The sequence below is a fragment of the Haliotis rubra genome, unplaced genomic scaffold (assembly GCF_003918875.1).
Source record: "Haliotis rubra isolate DU_JTF1 unplaced genomic scaffold, ASM391887v1 Scf10, whole genome shotgun sequence".
Classification (NCBI taxonomy): Eukaryota; Metazoa; Mollusca; class Gastropoda; order Lepetellida; family Haliotidae; genus Haliotis; species Haliotis rubra.
In genome coordinates, this window is record NW_025764892.1 from 4,429,934 (window position 1) to 4,451,730 (window position 21,797).

Here is a 21,797-nt window from a genome sequence, read left to right on the forward strand (position 1 = left end):
ATCGAAACCCAAGTTGTGGCAGTGCCTTGGGGTATTGGTTGCTGCAAGGACTAACATGGTGCCTTGGTTGTTGCAATTCACTGGTCATGACTTCAAATCCAAGATCCGCCTGAAGTATGATCACCTTCCCATCCTTGTGGGTTTTGTGAAAGTGGCAAATGTGCATCACTTCGGTCTTACCTTCTACAATAGGATGAAGGGGAATGATATAACTGGAATACTGAGAGGCCGTAACTCAGGTCAGGCTCCCAGCAGACACATCTGTTGCATTAATCTACAGTCAGAAATATTCCAGCTGTTCACATTGACCAGTAAATTTCACATAACATACAAAGCAATTTAGTCGCCTCCTAGATAATTAGCGCTGAATACATATTCTGAACAAGGTCACAGCACCAGTGAGGAAGATTAATCACAGCTGGGAGCTGTCCCAAGCCCATTGCTCAAACTATTCCCACAGGTTTATCTGGCCCAGCTTCATTCACTGAAGTCAAACTGAGCTTGAACTTAACTTACTGCGGCACTCTCTCTCAGGCAAGAGTTGTGGGGCCATTATGTATTTTTCAAGTCCTTTATTTCCTCAACATATTATCTGGAAAAAAACAAACACTGAAACAATGAATGAAAATACATGTATATTTAATTTTTTCCACTCAGTGTTCTTTCTGACACCAAAAACATTCTTGAAAATGCTCTACTAATCATATTTAATTTTAATTCATATTTTCCACTCACACTGTTTATTTATTTCACTCACACTATTCTCTCTGACACCCAAAACATTCTTGATGATGTCCTGCTATTCGTGTTTAACATTTTTGTTCAAAGCAGCAAGTTGAGAAGGGCCTGCCCATGTAGTCCGGAATATATTCCTCTCAATCTGTAAAGCTATACTAACATTATTATCACTTGCAGCAGTAACAACACATTTCATTGCTCTAACAATGCTCCTATCAGCACTGCCATACTGGCTAGCTATCCAACTCTTGACATCAGTCAGTTCAGCCTCCGCATCTTGTAAGACATGGTCCACAAGCCCTATCTCTTGGGCTGTCCTTGAATCCAGTATTCGACCACTACAGAGTAAACTAAGAGACTTTGTTCTGCCAAGCAGCTTCTCAAGAAGAGTACCTCCTCCCCATCCAGTGGTCACTCCCATTTTGGTTTGAACAAACCCCAGTTTGGCTGATGATGCCATCAGTCTAAAGTCACATGCTGTGGTCAATTCTGCACCACCACCTAGTGCTCTCCCTTGAATAAGGGCAAAGGTCAACAGAGGCAAGTTCCAGAAACGGGTCATTGTGTTCTGCATGAAACAGGACATTTGGTAACCATTCTCAGGATGAAGAATCTCTCTGACAGTCCCAAGGTCGCCCCCTGAACAGAATGTTTTGCCAGCTCCTTTGAAAATGACAGCTTTACCCTCTGTCCATGATTCAAGTTCTGTAACTCTGTCTGCCAATTCTACCATCATCTGGCCTATAATTAAACATTCAATAATCAAACATAGGCAATTACATCAAGAATCTTCTCAAGCTCACATGAATTCTCATGGATAACATATGTTGGCTGCACATCAAATAATTTAATAAAACGTATTCCTACAAACAGTTTTGACACTAAGATACAACATGCATTAGGAGAGGCTTGGTAATTTGACCATGAGATTCTATCAGCCCTGAGTGACCCATGTTCAAGAAAAAAGTCATTCACAGTTCATTATTCTTGTTGAATGGCTTTAACAAGATAATATATAAAAAACACAGGTTACAAGAAGAAAACAAGAAGAAATTTGTTAAAAACAAGCAAAAAATGTGAGAAGGGTTCACTAATACCCCCAAATGTGACTCAACTTCCACTGAGCATCAATACCAAACACATTTCAGTTTCTAGTATTTGTGAATCAAGGGGCAGCTTTTGCAAGAATTGTGATGTTGCTGAGAGGGACTTAATCCTTAACCCAGGGCTCCAGATAATTTTTCAACATCAGGAGTATGTACTCCTTATTTCTTCAATACAGGAGTACTGGAAAACCTTAAGAGTACATTTAGAGTACTGAATGGAATTTAATGGAGTATCAGTAATCGTGTGTTTCGTTTCATATATGCACCACAACATAGCTACTCTTGTGTAAACAGGTCAATAAACAATAAAACAATAATTTTTCAGATAAATACGTCTGTAAATGATTCTAAGACCGTACACCATTGCTGTGGTGCGTATCTGCTACGTTTTCTAAATTATTTCCTACCGTATCATGCATATTTTTTATCCGTACATACGCCGATACGGCCCTTATCTGGAGCCCTGCTTAACCTGTGGGTCCTGGAAAGTTTTGGCTTGATAAATAACATACAGTGAGTCATTGACTGTTCGCTCACCAAATCAGTGAAGGATTACAATTAGCAGCCAGCAGGGAACCACAATTGCATAGGGTATATGAGCGCGTTAAGGGTTTCGTATAACCTGGTAAGTGGAGCTGAGTTCTTGATTTTTCAAAATTTCCCATGGGCTTTTCAGGTTCAAAATATGTAAATTGACAACTCTTGCTGAAATACGACAATCTGAACCAAACTGTGCACTGTACCACTCCTTCAGACAAAGAAGCCGTTGTCCAAATTTGAAAACATATCAACCAATACTTTTGAAGTTATTGGTTGAACAACCTTTTTTCCATCAAAATTTGTAAATTGCTGTAATTCTTGAAAAATAATAAAATATAATCACAATTTGCACAGCACCTCCCCTTGACACGAAGTAGCTGGTCCCCAAATTTAAAAACCAACCAGCCAATAGATTTCATGATATTAGGGACCGTTCATAATTTTTGGCTAGGTGTGTGTGTGTGTGTGTGTGTGTGTGTGAGAGAGAGTGTGTGAGATGATGGAAAAGCATGACCCCCCTCCTAAAATTTATGTACAACATAAGTTATCCCCCTTCCTATAATTTCTAAGCATAGTTATAAACATACTTTTATGTACAAAATTGCTGACACACCCCACCCCCAGTACATGTGTACAAAATTGATCCTGCCCATGCCCCCACCCCCACCCCTAGCTCCCCAGAACAAAATGGGTGACAACCATAGCAAGGGGTTTTCACCAGCAACATATCAGGCAGGTGACACCCATGTGTATTTGCCAGCCACGTGAAACCCATGTAATTTCACCTGGAACACTTCAGGTAGATAACACATGTGTGTTCACCAGCAACACATCAGGCAAGCCACATCCATATGTGTTCACCAGGCCACATCCATGTGTGTTCACCACTAACACATCTGCAAAGCAACACCCATGTGTGTTCACCAGCAACACATCAGCCAGGTCACACCCAAGTGTGTTCACCAGCAACACATCAGCCAGGCCACATGCATGTGTGTTCACCAGCAACTCATCAGCCAGGTCACATCAATGTGTGTTCACCAGTAACACATCTGCAAAGCAACATCCATGTGTGTTCACCAACAACACATCAGCCAGGTCACATCCATGTGTGTTCACCAGCAACACATCAGCCAGGTCACATCAATGTGTTCACCAGCAACACATCCGCCAGGTCACACCCATGTGTGTTCACCAGCAACACATCAGTCAGGTCACATCCATGTGTGTTCAGCAACAACACATCAGCCAGGTCACATGCATGTGTGTTCGCCAACAACAGATCAGCCAGGTCAGATGCATGTGTGTTCACCAGCAACACATCAGTCAGGTCACATCAATGTGTGTTCACCTGCAACACATCAGCCAGGTCACATCCATGTGTGTTCACCAGCAACACATCAGCCAGGTCACATCCACGTGTGTTCACCAGCAACACATCAGCCAGGTCACATCCATGTGTGTTCACCAGCAACACATCAGCCAGGCCACATCCATGTGTGTTCACCAGCAACACATCAGCCAGGTCACATCCATGTGTGTTCACCAGCAACACATCAGTCAGGTCACATCAATGTGTGTTCACCAGCAACACATCAGCCAGGTCACACCCATGTGTGTTCACCAGCAACACATCAGCCAGGTCACATCCATGTGTGTTCACCAGCAACACATCAGTCAGGTCACATCCATGTGTGTTTGCCAGTAACACATCAGCCAGGTCACATCCATGTGTGTTCACCAGCAACACATCAGTCAGGTCACACCCATGTGTGTTTACCAGCAACACATCAGCCAGGTCACATCCATGTGTGTTCACCAGCAACACATCAGTCAGGTCACATCCATGTGTGTTCACCAGCAACACATCAGCCAGGTCACATCCATGTGTGTTCACCAGCAACACATCAGCCAGGTCACATCCATGTGTGTTCACCAGCAACACATCAGCCAGGTCACACCCATGTGTGTTCACCAGCAACACATCAGTCAGGTCACAACCCAAGTGTGTTCACCAGCAACACATCAGCCAGGCCACATGCATGTGTGTTCACCAGCAACACATCAGCCAGGTCACATCCATGTGTGTTCACCAGTAACACATCTGCAAAGCAACATCCATGTGTGTTCACCAGCAACACATCAGTCAGGTCACATCCATGTGTGTTCACCACCAACACATCAGCCAGGTCACATCCATGTGTGTTCACCAACAACACATCAGCCAGGTCACATCCATGTGTGTTCACCAGCAACACATCAGCCAGGTCACATCCATGTGTGTTCACCAACAACACATCAGCCAGGTCACACCCATGTGTGTTCACCAGCAACGCATCAGCCAGGTCACATCCATGTGTGTTCACCAGCAACACATCAGTCAACCTTGACAATATTAGCCTTTTCCATGTGGCACTTTGGCATCATTATCAAGTAAATGTGTGGAATAAGAGGACTTCAATAAGAGCACATACCTGACATAGCATTCATCTTGTTCACATTATTGAGAGTGAGCACTGCTATGCCTGACCCAGAGTCAAGGTCAAGGTCGACACTCCCTCCAGAGTACTTTATCAGCTGATCCCTGATGTCAGCCAGGTTTGGGGCCTCGGCAGTAGAGGACATTCGGACACACCTGGACACACCTGGATTTAGAATCAAGTCAAACAAAACATCATCAATATCTTTAAAATCACAAAATAGAGTCCATGTGTGTCATATCATTTATCATGCAAATCAAAACTGTGGTTACTCTCGATGTGTACAAGAGGCATCATAATGAAGCGATGCTGAATCAAATGTCTATGTTAACACTGCAGTATGTGATTTTTCAAAGAGAATTAGTAACGGTAGTTTCTATAAACCAGGGGCGTATCTGAGCCAATTATTATATGTAGGCAAAAAGTTCAGAATGCAATTATTATAGGTACATATCCATGCTTTCAGCATGTTGAAATACATTCACCTGTAACATTTTTCTTTCAAATTATCATTTCCTTTTTTTAATATGTATTTTTACAAAATTATGTGTAGACAATTGCCTTTTTGCCTTTATGGCAGCTACGCCCCAGTAAACAGTACTCTCACATTAAAGTTACAAGATATCATGAATGCAAAATCTGCATAGTGTATTCAAGGATAATTGAATGAAGAAGAAACCCTATCTTGACTTAAACCTTCTGCAAGGGACATCCAACAATGTTCTTGTTTCATGTGCTCATGTGCATCAAACATTTTCCTGGATGTGTATATTGTTTCAGAGTGCAAAATTTACGCCGGCCCTGTGGTCCCTGGCTAGTAAAAATTCATGAGGACCCCTAAAACTAAGTCTGTAGTGGTCCTGGGGCCTGTTCCACAAACCGAACAACCATAGTGCTTAGATGATCGTAACTCCCATACTTTAACATAGACTCATGTTGTAGCGCGTTTGCTTTGAGGAATGGGGCCCAGGTCGCCATTGAATTTTGTATTGACAGTAAATCTACAAATGTTATTTTGAACCAGTGAAGTACAGAGAGGTCTACTAATTATTGTCCACTCACTGGTCCTGTGGTCCAGTGGAAAATTTCGAAAGGTTTCATCCCCTGTTGTTTGATGGAGGTGATTTGTTTGACACAAATTCAGCTATTACTTCACTTGCTCTGTATTTGGTAGAGCTAATGAAGTACTCCAAAATGACTGGGTGGGCCAAGAATTGTGATTCACTCATGTACTGAAAACAGTGACCCTGCCCTCGTGCTTGTACTTAGTTTGGATTACCTTCCCCATCTCCTTGTAAACATTTCACACACACATCAAAAAAAAAGAAAAAAATTAAAAAGTTTTTTTACAAAACATTTTGATGGTCTCAAATGGTTTTAATGAACAATGTAAGAGTGAAAGCTAATCTGTTTACTTTCTCCTAAATGCTGCAAAATCATCATTCTTAAATTGTTTCAACCCCAATTAATAATAATGTATCCATTTATATTGCACCGAACTCCACACTAGGTATGCCCATTGTGCTAACAATCAGCACATTATTACCCCAGATAACCCAAGCTGCCTGTTAGGTGCTAGAAGGTTGTAGTCACATGACTTATCCCACTGGGTACCCATTTTCTGCTGGGTGAACCGTGGGCAATTTGGAACAAACTCACTTGCCTAAGGTGAGACCACCTGTATCACATATGCTTCATTGTGGGGCAGGACTGAAGTCCTAGAAACTCTCAGGAGTCAAACTGCCAACATGGTCACCCATCCAAGGACTATCCACGCTCAATGTTGCTGAACGTCAACTGATTTATGAGAGTATGTCATGATTTCCATAATGTTTATCATATACCGGTACTTATCTTCCCCAAAGAGAGTCATGTTTCCTACATAGTGGAGCTGTATCACGGCATCCATTGATTATTTGTGGGATGCTTGTTTGGTCAAAGGGAAACATGCCCTTTGTCTTAATGGCGATATTCAGTTTTCACAGGTATTCACTGATTACTCAAGCCATTTCAACTGAATCTAAAGTAGCAAACTAAAAAAAGGAACTTTGAGAAAAATGGATACATGTTGCTATCTGTTCTAAGTTTGTTTTATTGAATAAACACCTGTTAATGATACAATCGCGAAAATAACAGGTGGGCATAACAGGTAAGTCACAGGTCTGCATTAGATTGAAGCATGAGAACAGGGATGGCAACAGGAAAATCTATTTTCAGCTGAAAACTTAATATTGTGTCATCGGGTTGAGGGTTTCTCAATGGATTTAGATGATTCACAATTGAACAATTTGAAATAAAATCCTCGGAAATCTGCGGATCAGCGGAAAATTACCATCCCTGATGAGAAACTTATTAATGAATTTCAATCAGGAAAGTAGTCATAATTTGACGCCAGGTCATCACCATGGAGTAGCCAATCAGGGGCATGGAAATCAATCTCACACATTTGATACCAGTTTTCTAACATGGGTTATTCTTCAATTTTGGTTGGAGTTGTTAATGTCATGCATGCCTACTCCTATAGAGGGTTTTCCCCCCATCTCTTTCCCCAATTATCATTCCCCAGTTCAGGCTATTGTTACTGAACTGTTATTTCAGAAGCATAATGATACATCTAACCAGTGTTGCCCTCGTCTAACTAGTGTTGTCCTGGAATTTTTGCGCTCTGCCTCGTTGTGTTTTGCGCCCTGTCCTTGAATTTTTGCGCCCTGTCGCATTTTGGTTTGCGCCCTTCCCTTTTGTTCACTTCCTGACATATTTTTATTGCTGTGTTTCTTCTTGGATTTGAACTGGCGCAGAGTTTACCCCCTTTCCTGAGTAGGTGAGATTGTTTTGATGATGAATAATAAGTTTACATTCAATTCATGCTGATATCCAGGGGGGTATATTTCATGTTTCAGATGACAATGGGAATAAAGGAGAGAATCAAGAGGAGAGAAGAAACAGTGTAGGCAAATAAAACAAGGACATGCTGCCAACTTCTTAAACAATCGAACTTACCAATAAAAATTATATGTTTGACGTTATATTATTATTAATTTTGTTATATATCAATAATACTGACAAAATTTATGGATTACAACTTCTTTTAATTTGTGAGTGCAACATTCTTGTATCGTAGTCAATTCCTTCCTTCTTGACAACGATACAAGCACTCATGAATCTGTATCGAAACGTCACATTCAAGAAATGAAAGAAGATGTTGTGTATAAAGTTTGTCAATATTGTAATTCTCAACTTCTAAAATGCCACTCAAAGAAGATATATATATTTATATCAATAACTGTTGCCAACATGCCCTCAAATTTCAGATTACGAAGTGTCCATTTGTATGAAGTTACCCTGTCCTTTCTCAACTTCTTATACAAGTGTCAGTGTTTTAAATTCAATCAAGCGAAATCTACCAGATCTAACTGTTGAAAGTCTCATGACCCTGGCCAACATCACTGTTGTTGTTGATCTCAGCTCTTCCTGTAACACACAAAGTAGTCATAAGGTGTTAGGACTCCACAGTTTGTTTGTTGTTTACAACACTCGGCAATATTCCAGCTGTATGATGCTGGTCTGCAAATAATCATATTTCAATTAGACTGCTGACTGACTGAGTTTGGTTTTACGCCGCTTTTAGCAATATTCCAGCAACATCACAGCGGGGACACCAGAAATGGGCTTCACACGTTGTGCCCATGTGGGGATTCGAACCCGGGTCTTCGGCCTGACGAGCCAACGCTTTAACCATTAGGCTACCCCACCGCCCCATTTCAATTAGATATGTATTGACATCACGATCATTGACCTTAAGTCGGAATAGATGACATGTATGATCTTGTTAGCCATTTCTAAAGACAGGCAGGTTGCTGAAGACCAATTCCAACCCAAATCTTCAAGGGTAGTTGCCTTTGCATCTTGATGTGTTTGCAGATTTGTAGTGTGTACAAAGTCACACTTAGACTGCTCAAAACATTAAGGTAATTCATAAACTTGCTATATTGGCAAATTTTATGGACAACAACTTCTTTTTGTGTGTGTGAGTGCGACGTTTCGATAGATTCTTGTACCAAGTAATCTCTGACAACGACACAATAATCTGTATCCAAACGTCGCACTCACAAAATAAAAGAAGTTGTTATTCATAAAGTTTGCCAATATTGTACTTCCCAACTTCGAAAATGCCACTCAAAGGAGACATAAACTGAGAGATAATCCATGTACTGATTGTTATACGTGATGTTTATAATATAATTGAGAAAGAAGTGGGCCACTGAAAATGAGAGTAAATAACGACAGGTGAATGAGACCAAGGCTCCTTGTGGACTTTGGACTGGACCTTCCTGTGTTGCAGAATGTGGTCAATATTCTGTGATTACACTAAAACGTGATCTGTGACAGAACAGATTACCGGCTGATTACTGATAACAGTTAGGCTTGTGACAGAAATTATAACCTCTTCTATTCATTGCTACTTACCAACACTTGTTTCTGACTTACGGGTGTCTGTGCGACAAATGTTACAGTTTACTCTCAAAGTAAATAATACCCTTGCAAATTTATCATGTTCACGATGCCATCTTGTTTGATGTTACAGCAGAGCTATCAGTGTAAGGGAAGTAACTCTCGTTTATTATTCCGTAGTAATAAGGACGGCATTATTTCCATGGTATATTTCATAGGATGTTCGAGTCTCGGTCCTTATTCAAATGTTTCTTTTGTAAAGTCACTTGAAATGATTCCTGCGTAATTATGAATGCGATTCAATTTTTAACTGAACGCGTTAGGTAATGGTTTTAAATAGCCCGTTTTCTGCACTCGTAAGTTCGTGGGTTGTTGGACTCCACACTCAGCATTTATTCCTGTATTTCTTCTCCAGTTATCCTAAGATATAAAACTGGATCTATTGGCGTGTTTGTTCAGTTTATACTGTCCCATTCTGTTGGTTTTTATTGCACGTGTATCGGAGCATGTAAATATATATCTGATGCACTGAAATAGTTTAATGCCCCCATCGGAAGGTGTCATTGACAAAACACCAACACCCATCTATTAAATTGTTAAACGTAAGACCATGACATAAATGTTCGAAATATCGTGTGTTTCCGTCCAGAACAAGTACAAAACGTCAGGTTTTACTGTAATCTGACTGTTTTCTTGCAGTCTGATTAAATCAGAAATGGGTATTTTGTACAATATTCCACGCCGTCGGGGTACGATGACATCGCCATCGCCAAGCCTGCCCCCATATTTGGTCTCCTCTTGGCGAGTATAGGTTGCTGGGGACGGATTCGAACCCGGAATCCCAACGGGTGAATGGGCTCTTGACATCGCAATTCTAGTAAATCTGCACGTTGGGAGATAGAGCTAGGTGTATACGTACTTATCCTTTTATCGCATTAATGTTGCCATGGTGGTTCAACACAACAACAAACGTCTTCTAGTTTCAACTTAACTACCTCTAGATTGCAACTATATTTATATTTTCCTATCATTATTGACATCAGTTCGGACTAGTACAAGCAGCATGCACGAACACCGGCACGCACACTCGCGCACGTGCATCGATATAAATGTATATATAAGTACACTTTTCTTCATAAACGCGATGTTAATAAACCATCTTCATAAACGCGATGTTAATAAACCATCTCACTTCTTTTCACAATGTCTCGTCACAGTTGTGTTTATCCAAGATGTATCAAAATAATGAAAGAAAAATATCAAAATATACAAATATATAAATTTAATTTCCATCCTTCAATTCACTTCTCTCAGGTCTAATCTGACCCCGTATTCTTCCGAAAGCTCCACTTAGCCGTCCGAACAGAGATCTCGGTATATGTGATTTCTTTGTCTTCTGTTTTGAAGAACCAACAGGAGGGGTATCCTCGGTGATGAGCCGGACTTCACTCCCCGCACCATTGCTAGCCGGAGAATGGAACCGCGCAGATATCTCTTCATTGGCCGATTCATTTACATTCACGACACTGTCGCAAGGAGACAGGTCCGTCCAGCTGTCCAGCTGGTCAAACTCCGTGTCCTGTAGGATCTCCACGCTCTCAGCGAGTCCCCCGAGTTTAACACCTTCACCCTCTCCTCTCTGAAGACGCAGTTCCTCTGCCGCCACCACCTCCAGGTAATTCACCAAGCGGTCCACCTGGGTGCTGAGGGATTTGTTCTCCTCTGTGACTTGTCTGAAACGTGTCTTCAGGTCACTGTTCTTCTGCTCCAAACTCTCGACATACTCAGTCAAGTCTTGGACTTTATCAGCGAGAACCATCCTGTCTCGACTGAGCTCATGCTCCCGTTCGTACATCTGAGCCCTGTAACAGATCGTACACTCCTGCAGTAACGACTCGATTTAACACAAAAAGACGACACTGAGTTTAGCCAAATCTGTAGAACCTCAGGTATAAATAATTTCAGACTTTCCTCAAGGCTTTCCTCAACAATAATCTGTCTAAGACCCAAGTCAGTTTGGGTCGACATGAATCTGACGTCATCACACGCCTCAAATGCTGTTCAATGCGGCGTTAATCCAACTCACTCACTCACTCACTCACGGCGATACACGAATCCAAACTTTGTCATCTTCGTGTGTTCTCGTGAGAATATATCGTTATCATGTTTCCACCACTTGGGACCAGATACGTTTCCACAGTCGTACGTACATATAGGAAGGAAAAGGTGTTCTGACCTTTGAAGCAGCTGAAAATTCAGTTGTCTCTCTGTGATCTTCATGGATTTGATGAGTTTCTGAACATCCGGGCTAGCAGTCTGCAGCTCACTGGCATCTGATAAATGTAATGGCAAAAATGTCGAAACCAGGGGCATAGCTACCATTATAAATTATATTAAAAAAAACCGGGCTAACACATGATTGTTGCTAAAAAAGTTGGACAATCCGTCAATACGATCTAAATATAAAGCTTTGCAACCTATCAGGCTTACACGAAAAAATGGCTTGCTGCGTGCTTGAAAACGACATTCATTATTCCAGGTGTGGCTTTACTTCACAAATTAGAAATTACTTTTACAATTTATCGTTCTGGTGCTCCTGTGGAATATACTGACCATGCCTGGTAGCACCAGTAACGGGACAGAAGGCCGAGGTAAGGTTCGATGTCGCTACATTCTGTCTGTAAGGTTCTTGATAGTCCCATGGATTCTGAGGCACTGAACGGACTGGGGTTGGTTTGATCAAACCAGTCGGGGGAGTACTGCGGAATTCTGAAAGGATTAAGTGCGTATCTGTACACTTTCAGAATCCTGTAATTATTGTGTCACCAGTCAATGTGAGTGACGATTACTATCCTAAAATAAAACGAAATGCGAGTGTATTGTAAAATGTGATCCAAGACACAAACCAAAGCTCGTTCCTTGTCCCATACTTTTGACGTACGCAGGCTTAGGATTTTCTAACAGTTAAACGTGTGTAATGTGAAGATGTGGGAAAGGCACAGAACATTAATTACAGATAATTTTTAAAAAGTGTCGCATTATGAATGCTTTCCTACATTTATCAAAGGGGATAGAGACGTTGGGTTGTATCACGCCGAAGGCCCGGGTTCGATTCCCCACATGGGTACAATGTGTGAAGCCGATTTCTGGTGTCCCCCGCCGTGATGTTGCTGGAATATTGCTAAAAGCGGCGTAAAACCAAACTCGCTCGTTGGGTTGTAACTGTAAAAAGGGGTATGGTAAAAGTACCGTTAGTCATTCAAACAATCGTTCATAATAAATACACTGTTAGCAAGTGTAAATGTGTTAGGCCAAAACATATAAAGTATATTCTGTGTACGACTTTAAGCATACCTTTACTGTTTGACGAAAAGGTTGGCTTTTATCATATATGTTGACCGATAAATGATAAAGAAAAACCAGTGTTCAATTTCTTTCCAATTGAAATACCAATCGTTAATAGAATACATGTACATTCACGTGATTGTCTATAATGTTCCTTTACAACTGACTTGTTACGGTTGATAAAAAGAACAATCCCAGACGGAACAAACAGCTGTTACCTTTTGGTTCCCCTTGAGCTAAAATACCCCACACTTCATCGTCTATTCCATCAACTCTCAGCAAAACCAATGCGTCCAGCGTTCCCAAGTTTAACTGGAATAAATACATCAAACTTGTGTTATCTTACTTATTTAACATCATTGACGTTAACTCTCTTACTGTCTTCAAGAAACATATTCCTTATGACGTACGTCTGCACACTTACACTCATAGTTTGTATAATTACTTACCTCCATATGAAAGGAAGGCTGTGTGTTATGTTTGACGTGACATTCTTGTTGAACGGGAGTTGCGCCGTGTTGCTGCTACAGTAGCGATTGACAATGACGAACAATAGCATGACGTCACAATATGAAGCAACTACGTCATCGTAACTGCATTTCCATCAAACGGAATCAAACGGAATTTGCCGAGTGAACCCGAGTGCATGCTAGCAGGTATATTAAGCAGCCAAGTTACTTGAGGTCACTTATCAGAGATTGCTTTCAAAGTCACTTCAACAAGAATATACTGAAAACCGGGTAAAACGAGTGGTATTCTTGAAGTGTATTGTGAATGAGATAACATATGCGAAACAGCGTCTTTACATTTTGTTATTTATCATTAAAATAGTCGCCGCGAATAACTGGAAAATTGCTGATGCTGCATAAAGCAATATTCATTCATTCATTCATTAAATAAATCTTTATATGTTCTTATAGTATTGTACGATATGTAGTTCCAAAACATTTTTGTCATCTTTGTTGGAACACTGACAGCTTACCTCCAAATTAGTCTTCATGCCCCACATGGGCACAATGTGTTAAGCCCATTTCTGGTGTCCCCCGCCGTGATATTGCTGGAATATTGCTAAAAGCGGCGTAAAACTAAACTCAGTCAGTCAGTCAGTCTTCATGCAGATAATCGTAGACAAAGCGATATTAGCGCTAAGGTGATCGTAACTCCTATACTTTAACATAGGTTTACGAACATCAGATCTGTTGATGTGTCACACGCTGAATGTACATATTGGTCTTCATTCTGTTGACCATTTGTTTCTTGGTCCAGGCTTTAAGTACAGCTGCACGAAAGAGTCATGCAAAATCGATAATGTTGGATAAGTCGAAAATCACGAATTTGGTTGAAAATTTCAGAATTTGATCACACAATTATATTAAATATCGCTGTGAATTTTGTTTTTAAATATGTGCTCTAGTTTTCATGATACGCCCATATTTCCCCAAGATTAATGGGAGGTAGACGAGCGACGTTCGTTTGCATAGTAAAGTACTGTTACTTTGAAACGAGATTTTGAATATCAGCAAAGGTGTGGCATATAATGAAGTATTTTTGAGTGACATGGCATTTTACAAGGCCAAATAAAAAGAATGACAAAATTTCAAGTGAATATGAAATTTTGGACTTATCCACCTCTGCATTATTCTTAGGTGAATGCGTCATGTATGATTAACCTGGTATACCTATAGGTACCGGAACGTTGGAGGTAGTCATAGGTTTGGCTTGTCACAATACCGGGTTCGTTTCATTATGAGGTGTCTCGTTGCCGCGATATGTCTAGAATATTGCTAAAGTTGCTTACAAAATATATATTCACGCACTGTGAATTCGCCACTCCAATTGCTATATTTTGGGAGATGTTTTTTGGTTTGTTTGTTTTAAAATCTGATGAGCAATGATTATCTTGTGTACCCAACGCTTTCAAACGTTCTGAATTTGATTTCAAAATCAATTATAATGCAGGTTGTGTGATATAGTCCCCTGAACAGAAACAGCAGGACAGAATAGTTCCACGAAATCTGTTTTAGTAGGTTAATTAGTTCGATATCAACATTATTGAAGTTTACAAATTTATGAACAATTTCCGAAACAGATGGAGATTTGAGTGTATGGTGTTTGCCCATAAACAGTTATGTGGGGTCGTTTCTTGTTGAGGATACATGTTCTACAGACAGATCACTGTGGACGGAGTCAGGGTTCTGCCTGACTGACAAATTGTCCTTTTCTGGAAACCTGAATTTGATTCTTGCGTTGTGGACAAATCTTTCACCCTCTCCCTTGTGACTCCGCTGTCCCTTCAAATGTCCAGGTCCTCCGCAAAGAGATACAGTTGCTCCTTGAGGGAGACCTTCTGGTCCAAGAACTCCAGAGACTGGTAACGGACCCTAACCTCTTGGAGGTCAGGATAGAGACAGTCCATCTGGACCAGGTCAGCCATTATCTGTAACCGGAGCCCATGCTCCTTGGAATGTTGTTTGGCCCGTTGGCTCAGAGCGGATGAAAGTTTGTTTGATTGTGACAAATTTTGGGACCAAATCATTGAATTCTGAAATACGTACAAAACAGTAGGTATCATTGGCATCTGAAATTTATCAATATATTTATCATTCTTTGATATCACTCTGTTTTACAGCTGTTTTTTGTACAATTGAGGGGAACTGAATTTTCCATTATGTTTGAAAACTAAGCTGATCATTCACCTAACTATCGGTTGTCTTTGTGCAAAGCGCCCATTCACTTCGGAATCAAACAGTTCACACTCAGATTTAGACAGAAGTCTGACGACCGGCATCTTGAACTCTGGGTAATTCTGAAATATAATCGAAAGTTACTAATTATTTGAATCGTCTGGATTTACATATTGTATATGAAAGATGATTATTTCTTTACGAGCTGCTGCTCTGGACCCCAAAGACTTTGTTCCTGGGTCACTAATAGATTCTAGGAGCACGATTGTACTCCGAGAGATGTGATCCGTGTGCAGACAATAGCATGACGTCATAATACATCCAACTGACGTCATAGCAACCGAAACATCGGGTGCTTCCGTCGGAAAACCTCAACTCACCTACCTACATGTGAATGATGTTCTGAATGCTTCTCTCGAAATTTCATTTATATATGTACATTCTGTCACCTGCCATTGACCAAGAATTCAGAACGATATTCATAAAATGTGTTTAGAAATGTTATGTTCCTGTGATTAATTTTATCTATTAGGCCTTCCAAATATCAGAAACTAAGGAACGTTAGTCAGTAGTTTATTGAGGAAGGAAGCATCTACCATATCTGCATATATAGCGTGATATGTCATCTACCAGATTTGCATATATATCGTGATATGTCATCTACCATATTTGCATATATATCGTGATATGTCATCTACCATATTTGCATATATATCGTGATATGTCATCTACCAGATTTGTCGAACTGGTTTATCGCGCCGATAACACTACCTATTACATATATGATAAAACAACGCCATGCCGCTATATCAAATCACAGATATACGTGCTTATAGTCTTAATAAGACTTTAATAAACAATTCAAGTGTATATTAAAGTGTCACTTGTTATTTAAGACACAGCATATTCACAAACAGGTAAAATACGCTTGAATTTAGAATTTTCTAAAGCGCCCATAAAATGTCTCGTATAGCTCGTCTACGATTTTTTCCCCCATAAGATTGCCTGAATTAAATAATAAGGTCTATTGCTCAGGATGAAATAACAACATAGTTTGTCATGTTGGTTTTGAACCTGGTTACCAGTGTTACACAGTTAAACAAAACAGAACATTAATGGCACGACGCTTAAAGGCGAGGATGAAAACCAGAATAACAAACTCCTTCGCCACTCTCTCTATCAAGACAAGATTGTAACATGGCTAGCTTAAACTATTGACCTTACGACTATTGTGATACGTGCACATAGAATGGTCTTGTAGTCCGGCTCCGCGGCCACGCCCCTGCATGTGCACCCTACCCCCTCCCCCCATCTCCACGGACAACCAGCTGCCTGTCATCGAGCTCTCGTCAAATATTATGATTCATCAAAACGGAAATGAGTTTAAGACGTGCAGCATGTGAATATTGACAAGCGGCATAACACTAATATTTTCACGACATCTTTGCAGAACTTGTTACTTTTCCGAGTTCAAATAATATCTGTGTATAATTAAAGTGACTGTAAGTTTAATAAAAACCATTTCGCGTGCGTTTACTTTCCGAGAAAACACAGAGAAGTGTTAAGGCTTTGTTGGCCCGTGTGAAGAAACTGTGCACAAACATCGCCTCCCGTCTCCGTACACAAGGCGAGGGAGAACAACGTCATACTGTCACTGAGGTTAACGCTATTAACACAAGATGTTCTCACATCAAAGAAGACCCCGTCTGATACTTCTCTCAGTCATGAAAAAAAATGTTTCATAACACTGACTTCACTACTATGTACTGTATATATGTGCTATAAAAAGTAGAACATGATTTTTTTGCAGTCACTCAGTGCCGCTGTCCTATTATAAACAGACCATTAACCATGAACGTGCTGCATAGATGGGAACGTTTCGAGGGGTATAACGAATTTTAGCATGAGGAGAATTATGGAATAGTGAGGGGTATTTTGATGCTCGAGTTAGTGAGTTGGATTTGAAAATCGACTAGTAAACCGTAGATTGGCTCCATCAAGGCGTGAGAGCTTGATGTCGGACTAAAACTCCAAAACGATGGACGTCGCAGACGTTAACCGCTTTGATCAAACCTGTCGGGTTAACTATTAATATCGGGTTCAGGCACGACTAAGGGGAGCAACTCTGTACAGCGAGTTGTAGCAGGTTAGATTTGGCACTGAAGTTTGTATGTTACGTTAGTCTGAGCTTAGTCACTTCGTTGAACCTACACCTTCACCTTCACCTACACCTTCACCTAAACCTACACCTACACCTTCACCTTCACCTACACCTACACCTACACCTTCACCTTCACCTTCACCTACACCTTCACCTTCACCTTCACCTACACCTACACCTACACCTTCACCTTCACCTACACCTTCACCTACACCTACACCTACACCTACACCTTCACCTTCACCTTCACCTTCACTTACACATACACATACACCTTCACCTTCACCTTCACCTTCACTTACACCTACACCTTCACCTACACCTACACCTTCACCTTCACCTACACCTTCACCTTCACCTACACCTACACCTACACCTTCACCTTCACCTTCACCTTCACCTACACCTACACCTTCACCTACACCTACACCTACACCTACACCTTCACCTTCACCTACACCTTCACCTTCACCTACACCTACACCTTCACCTTCACCTTCACCTACACCTACACCTACACCTACACCTACACCTTCACCTACACCTACACCTACACCTACACCTACACCTACACCTACACCTACACTTTCACCTTCACCTTCACCTTCACCTTCACCTTCACCTACACTTACACCTTCACATTCACCTTCACCTACACCTACACCTACACCTACACCTTCACCTACACCTACACCTACACCTACACCTACACTTTCACCTACACCTACACCTACACCTACACCTACACCTACACCTACACCTACACCTACACCTACACCTACACCTACACCTACACCTTCACCTTTCACCTTCACCTTCACCTACACCTACACCTACACCTTACACACATAATCACCTTCACCTACACCTACACCTACACTACACTTACACCTACACCTTCACCTTCACCTTCACCTTCACCTACACCTACACCTACACCTACACCTACACCTACACCTACACCTACACCTACACCTACACCTTACACCTACACCTACACCTACACCTACACCTTCACCTTCACCTACACCTACACCTACACCTTCACCTACACCTTCACCTACACCTACACCTACACCTACACCTTCACCTACACCTACACCTTCACCTACACCTTCACCTTCACCTACACCTACACCTACACCTACACCTACACCTTCACCTTCACCTTCACCTACACCTACACCTTCACCTACACCTACACTTACACCTTCACCTTCACCTACACCTTCACCTTCACTTACACACCTTCACCCTTCACCTTCACCTTACACCTACACCTTACACCTTCACCTACACCTACACCTACACCTACACCTACACCTACACCTACACCTTCACCTTCACCTACACCTACACCTTCACCTTCACTTACACCTACACTTACACCTACACCTTCACCTACACTTCTACCCTACACCTACACCTTACACCTACACCTTCACCTTCACACTTCACCTTCACCTTCACCTACACTTACACCTACACCTACACCTACACCTACACCTACACCTACCTACACCTACACCTTCACCTTCACCTTCACTTACACCTTCACCTTCACCTACACCTACACACCTTCACCTTCACACCTACACCTACACCTACACCTACACCTTCACCTTCACCTACACCTTCACCTTCACCTACACCTACACCTACACCTACACCTACACCTTCACCTTCACCTTCACCTTCACTTACACCTTCACCTTCACCTTCACCTACACCTTCACCTTCACTTACACCTTCACCTACACCTTTTCACCTACACCTACACCTTTCACCTACACCTACACCTACACCTTACACCTTCACCTACACCTACACCTACACCTTACACCTTCACCTTCACCTTCTCACCTACACCTACACCTACACCTTCTACACCTTCACCTTCACCTTCACCTTCACACTACACCTACACTTACACCTACACCTTTCACCTTCACCACTTACACCTACACCTTCACCTACACCATCACCTACACCTACACCTACACACCTACACCTACACCTACACCTTCACCTACACCTACACCTTCACCTTCACCTACACCTTCACCTTCACCTTCACCTACACCTACACCACCTTCACCTACACCTACACCTACACCTTCACCTTCACCTACACTTACACCTACACCTTCACCTTCACCTACACCTTCACCTTCACTTACACCTTCACCTACACCTACACTTACACCTTCACCTTCACCTACACTTACACCTTCACCTACACTTACACCTACACCTTCATCTACACCTTCACTTACACCTTTACCTTCACCTACACCTTTACCTACACTTACACCTTCACCTGCACTTACACCTGCACCTACACCTACACCTTCACCTACACGAAGTGTTCAGGTCCCACTTTCGCAAAGCGTCTTAGAGCTACGATTATCGTAACACTCAAACTCTAACTTAAGGCGGTCGTAGCGTTAAGACCGCTTTGTGCAAGTGGACCCTGAGCGTTACGCCTGTAAACCCTGGCCACTCAGGCAGGGATCTCTATTGGACGAACGATCCGAAAGCTACATGTTCACTTTCCCGTAAGCGTAACCGTCTGGGAATGGGATGGCAGATATTGTCTTTGAATGGCCTTCCAGGTGTTCTCCATGGATATTCGGTCATTGTGACCACACAATCCCCTTCCCGGTGGCCTTATATGACCATCAGAGCTTCAGGTTTGTGTGTTTATGTAACGGAAGAAAACGATGAGTAATGTACAAAGCACCGCGGAGTATTTTATAGGTAGACGTCTACCTAAGCTATGTAATTGGCCACACGTACGTTCTGCTGTGTGACATTGCCAAGAATTCTGCGACCAAGCATTCTCAGTGGTGCACTTCTAAACAAACTCAGCTGTTTCCTTTGTATTTACTTTTTTCGTTGTCGTCATGTTTTTGTACAATGATACGTGCTTCAAGAAATGATGGACGGAGTCGATACGGAGTCGGGGTTGTGATTTAAAACGACGTAATGACTTCAGTGCCAAGTTCTTGCATCTGTGACATATTTATAAACATAAACAGATGGGGAGATTTGTTGGTTAGATACAAAAAGCTGCTTCTTGTTTCAGAAAGCGAGCTAATATAAGTCAACGCAAAGGTTTAAGAGTTACAGCAGTAGTAATTCTAAGAATATCTTCTCATGACAGTGGTATTAGTATCACGATACCCAAGCCTTAAGAACATCCAAAAACGGGTTCTGGATATTTAGTGCTAGTCTTTGTAGACTTTAAGTAGATGAGTTACAATAGCCCCTTGGCTGTGGCCATCACAAATCTACTTTAAGTTAAAGAAGCTAAACAGTAACGCCACATCTATCGTAAGTGAACTTTTAATTTTGGAATCTAAAGAGTATCACTGCATCTATCGCAAGTGCACGTTAAGTTTGGTAATCTTAACAGAAACGCTATATCTATCTCAGGTCTACGTTCAGTGTAGTAATCTGAACAGTAACGCTACATCTATCTCAAGTTTACGTTAAGTGTAGTAATCCAAACAGTAACGCTACATCTATCTCAAGTCTACGTTAAGTGTAGTAATCTAAACAGTAACGCTACATCTATATCAAGTCTACGTTAAGTTTAGAAATCTAAACAGTAACGCTACATCTATCTCAAGTCTACGTTAAGTGTAGTAATCTAAACAGTAACGCTACATCTATCTCAAGTCTACGTTAAGTGTAGTAATCTAAACAGTAACGCTACATCTATCTGAGGTCTGCGTTAAGTGTAGTAATCTAAACAGTATCTCTACATCTATCTGAGGTCTGCGTTAAGTGTAGTAATCTAAACAGTAACGCTACATCTATCTCAACTCTACGTATTACGTGTCCTGAATACAAGGATGATGTCTCTATACATGATTTCATGCATAACTACAACATACTGCGTCATGGGAATGATTGACATAGTATCGTTACCGTAAATCGTCAAATAATTAACGGTAATGTCTGACAAAAATCTATCTTGGCATTATTACACGTCTATTATATGACCCGGGGCGCCCTCGATCTCATCCCGAACCACCTTAGAATGCAGTTTTCATGTTATTGATAGCACTCATACATTAGTGACCTATAAATAATACATGATTCATGGTCCTAAGTGTCACTGATTTTCAACAACTCTGACAGACGCGAACCGAATATGTTGATAGCACGTTATGGACACATAATGTACAAAGTGAGTGAGTATGATTTTACGCCGCTTTTAGCAATATTCCAGCAATAGCACGGCGGGGGACACCAGAAATGGGCTTCACACATTGTGCCCATA

General features: G+C 41.4%; 2 protein-coding genes across 2 annotated transcripts; both read right to left on the bottom strand.

The window, feature by feature from the left end:
• Positions 1-622: 622 nt before the first annotated feature.
• Positions 623-9,464, bottom strand: LOC124265295 (ethylmalonyl-CoA decarboxylase-like). Its single transcript, XM_046700113.1, has 4 exons — positions 9,332-9,464; positions 8,269-8,335; positions 4,859-5,029; positions 623-1,479 (listed from the first exon to the last, which is right to left on the bottom strand). The coding sequence occupies exons 2-4, from the start codon at positions 8,306-8,308 to the stop codon at positions 800-802; spliced, it is 891 nt and encodes a 296-aa protein (XP_046556069.1). The 5' UTR covers positions 8,309-8,335; positions 9,332-9,464; the 3' UTR covers positions 623-799.
• A 1,119-nt stretch (positions 9,465-10,583) lies between these two features.
• LOC124266284 lies at positions 10,584-13,234 on the bottom strand. Its single transcript, XM_046701105.1, has 5 exons — positions 13,111-13,234; positions 12,880-12,973; positions 11,930-12,085; positions 11,553-11,649; positions 10,584-11,178 (listed from the first exon to the last, which is right to left on the bottom strand). The coding sequence occupies exons 1-5, from the start codon at positions 13,114-13,116 to the stop codon at positions 10,599-10,601; spliced, it is 933 nt and encodes a 310-aa protein (XP_046557061.1). The 5' UTR covers positions 13,117-13,234; the 3' UTR covers positions 10,584-10,598.
• Positions 13,235-21,797: the final 8,563 nt, after the last annotated feature.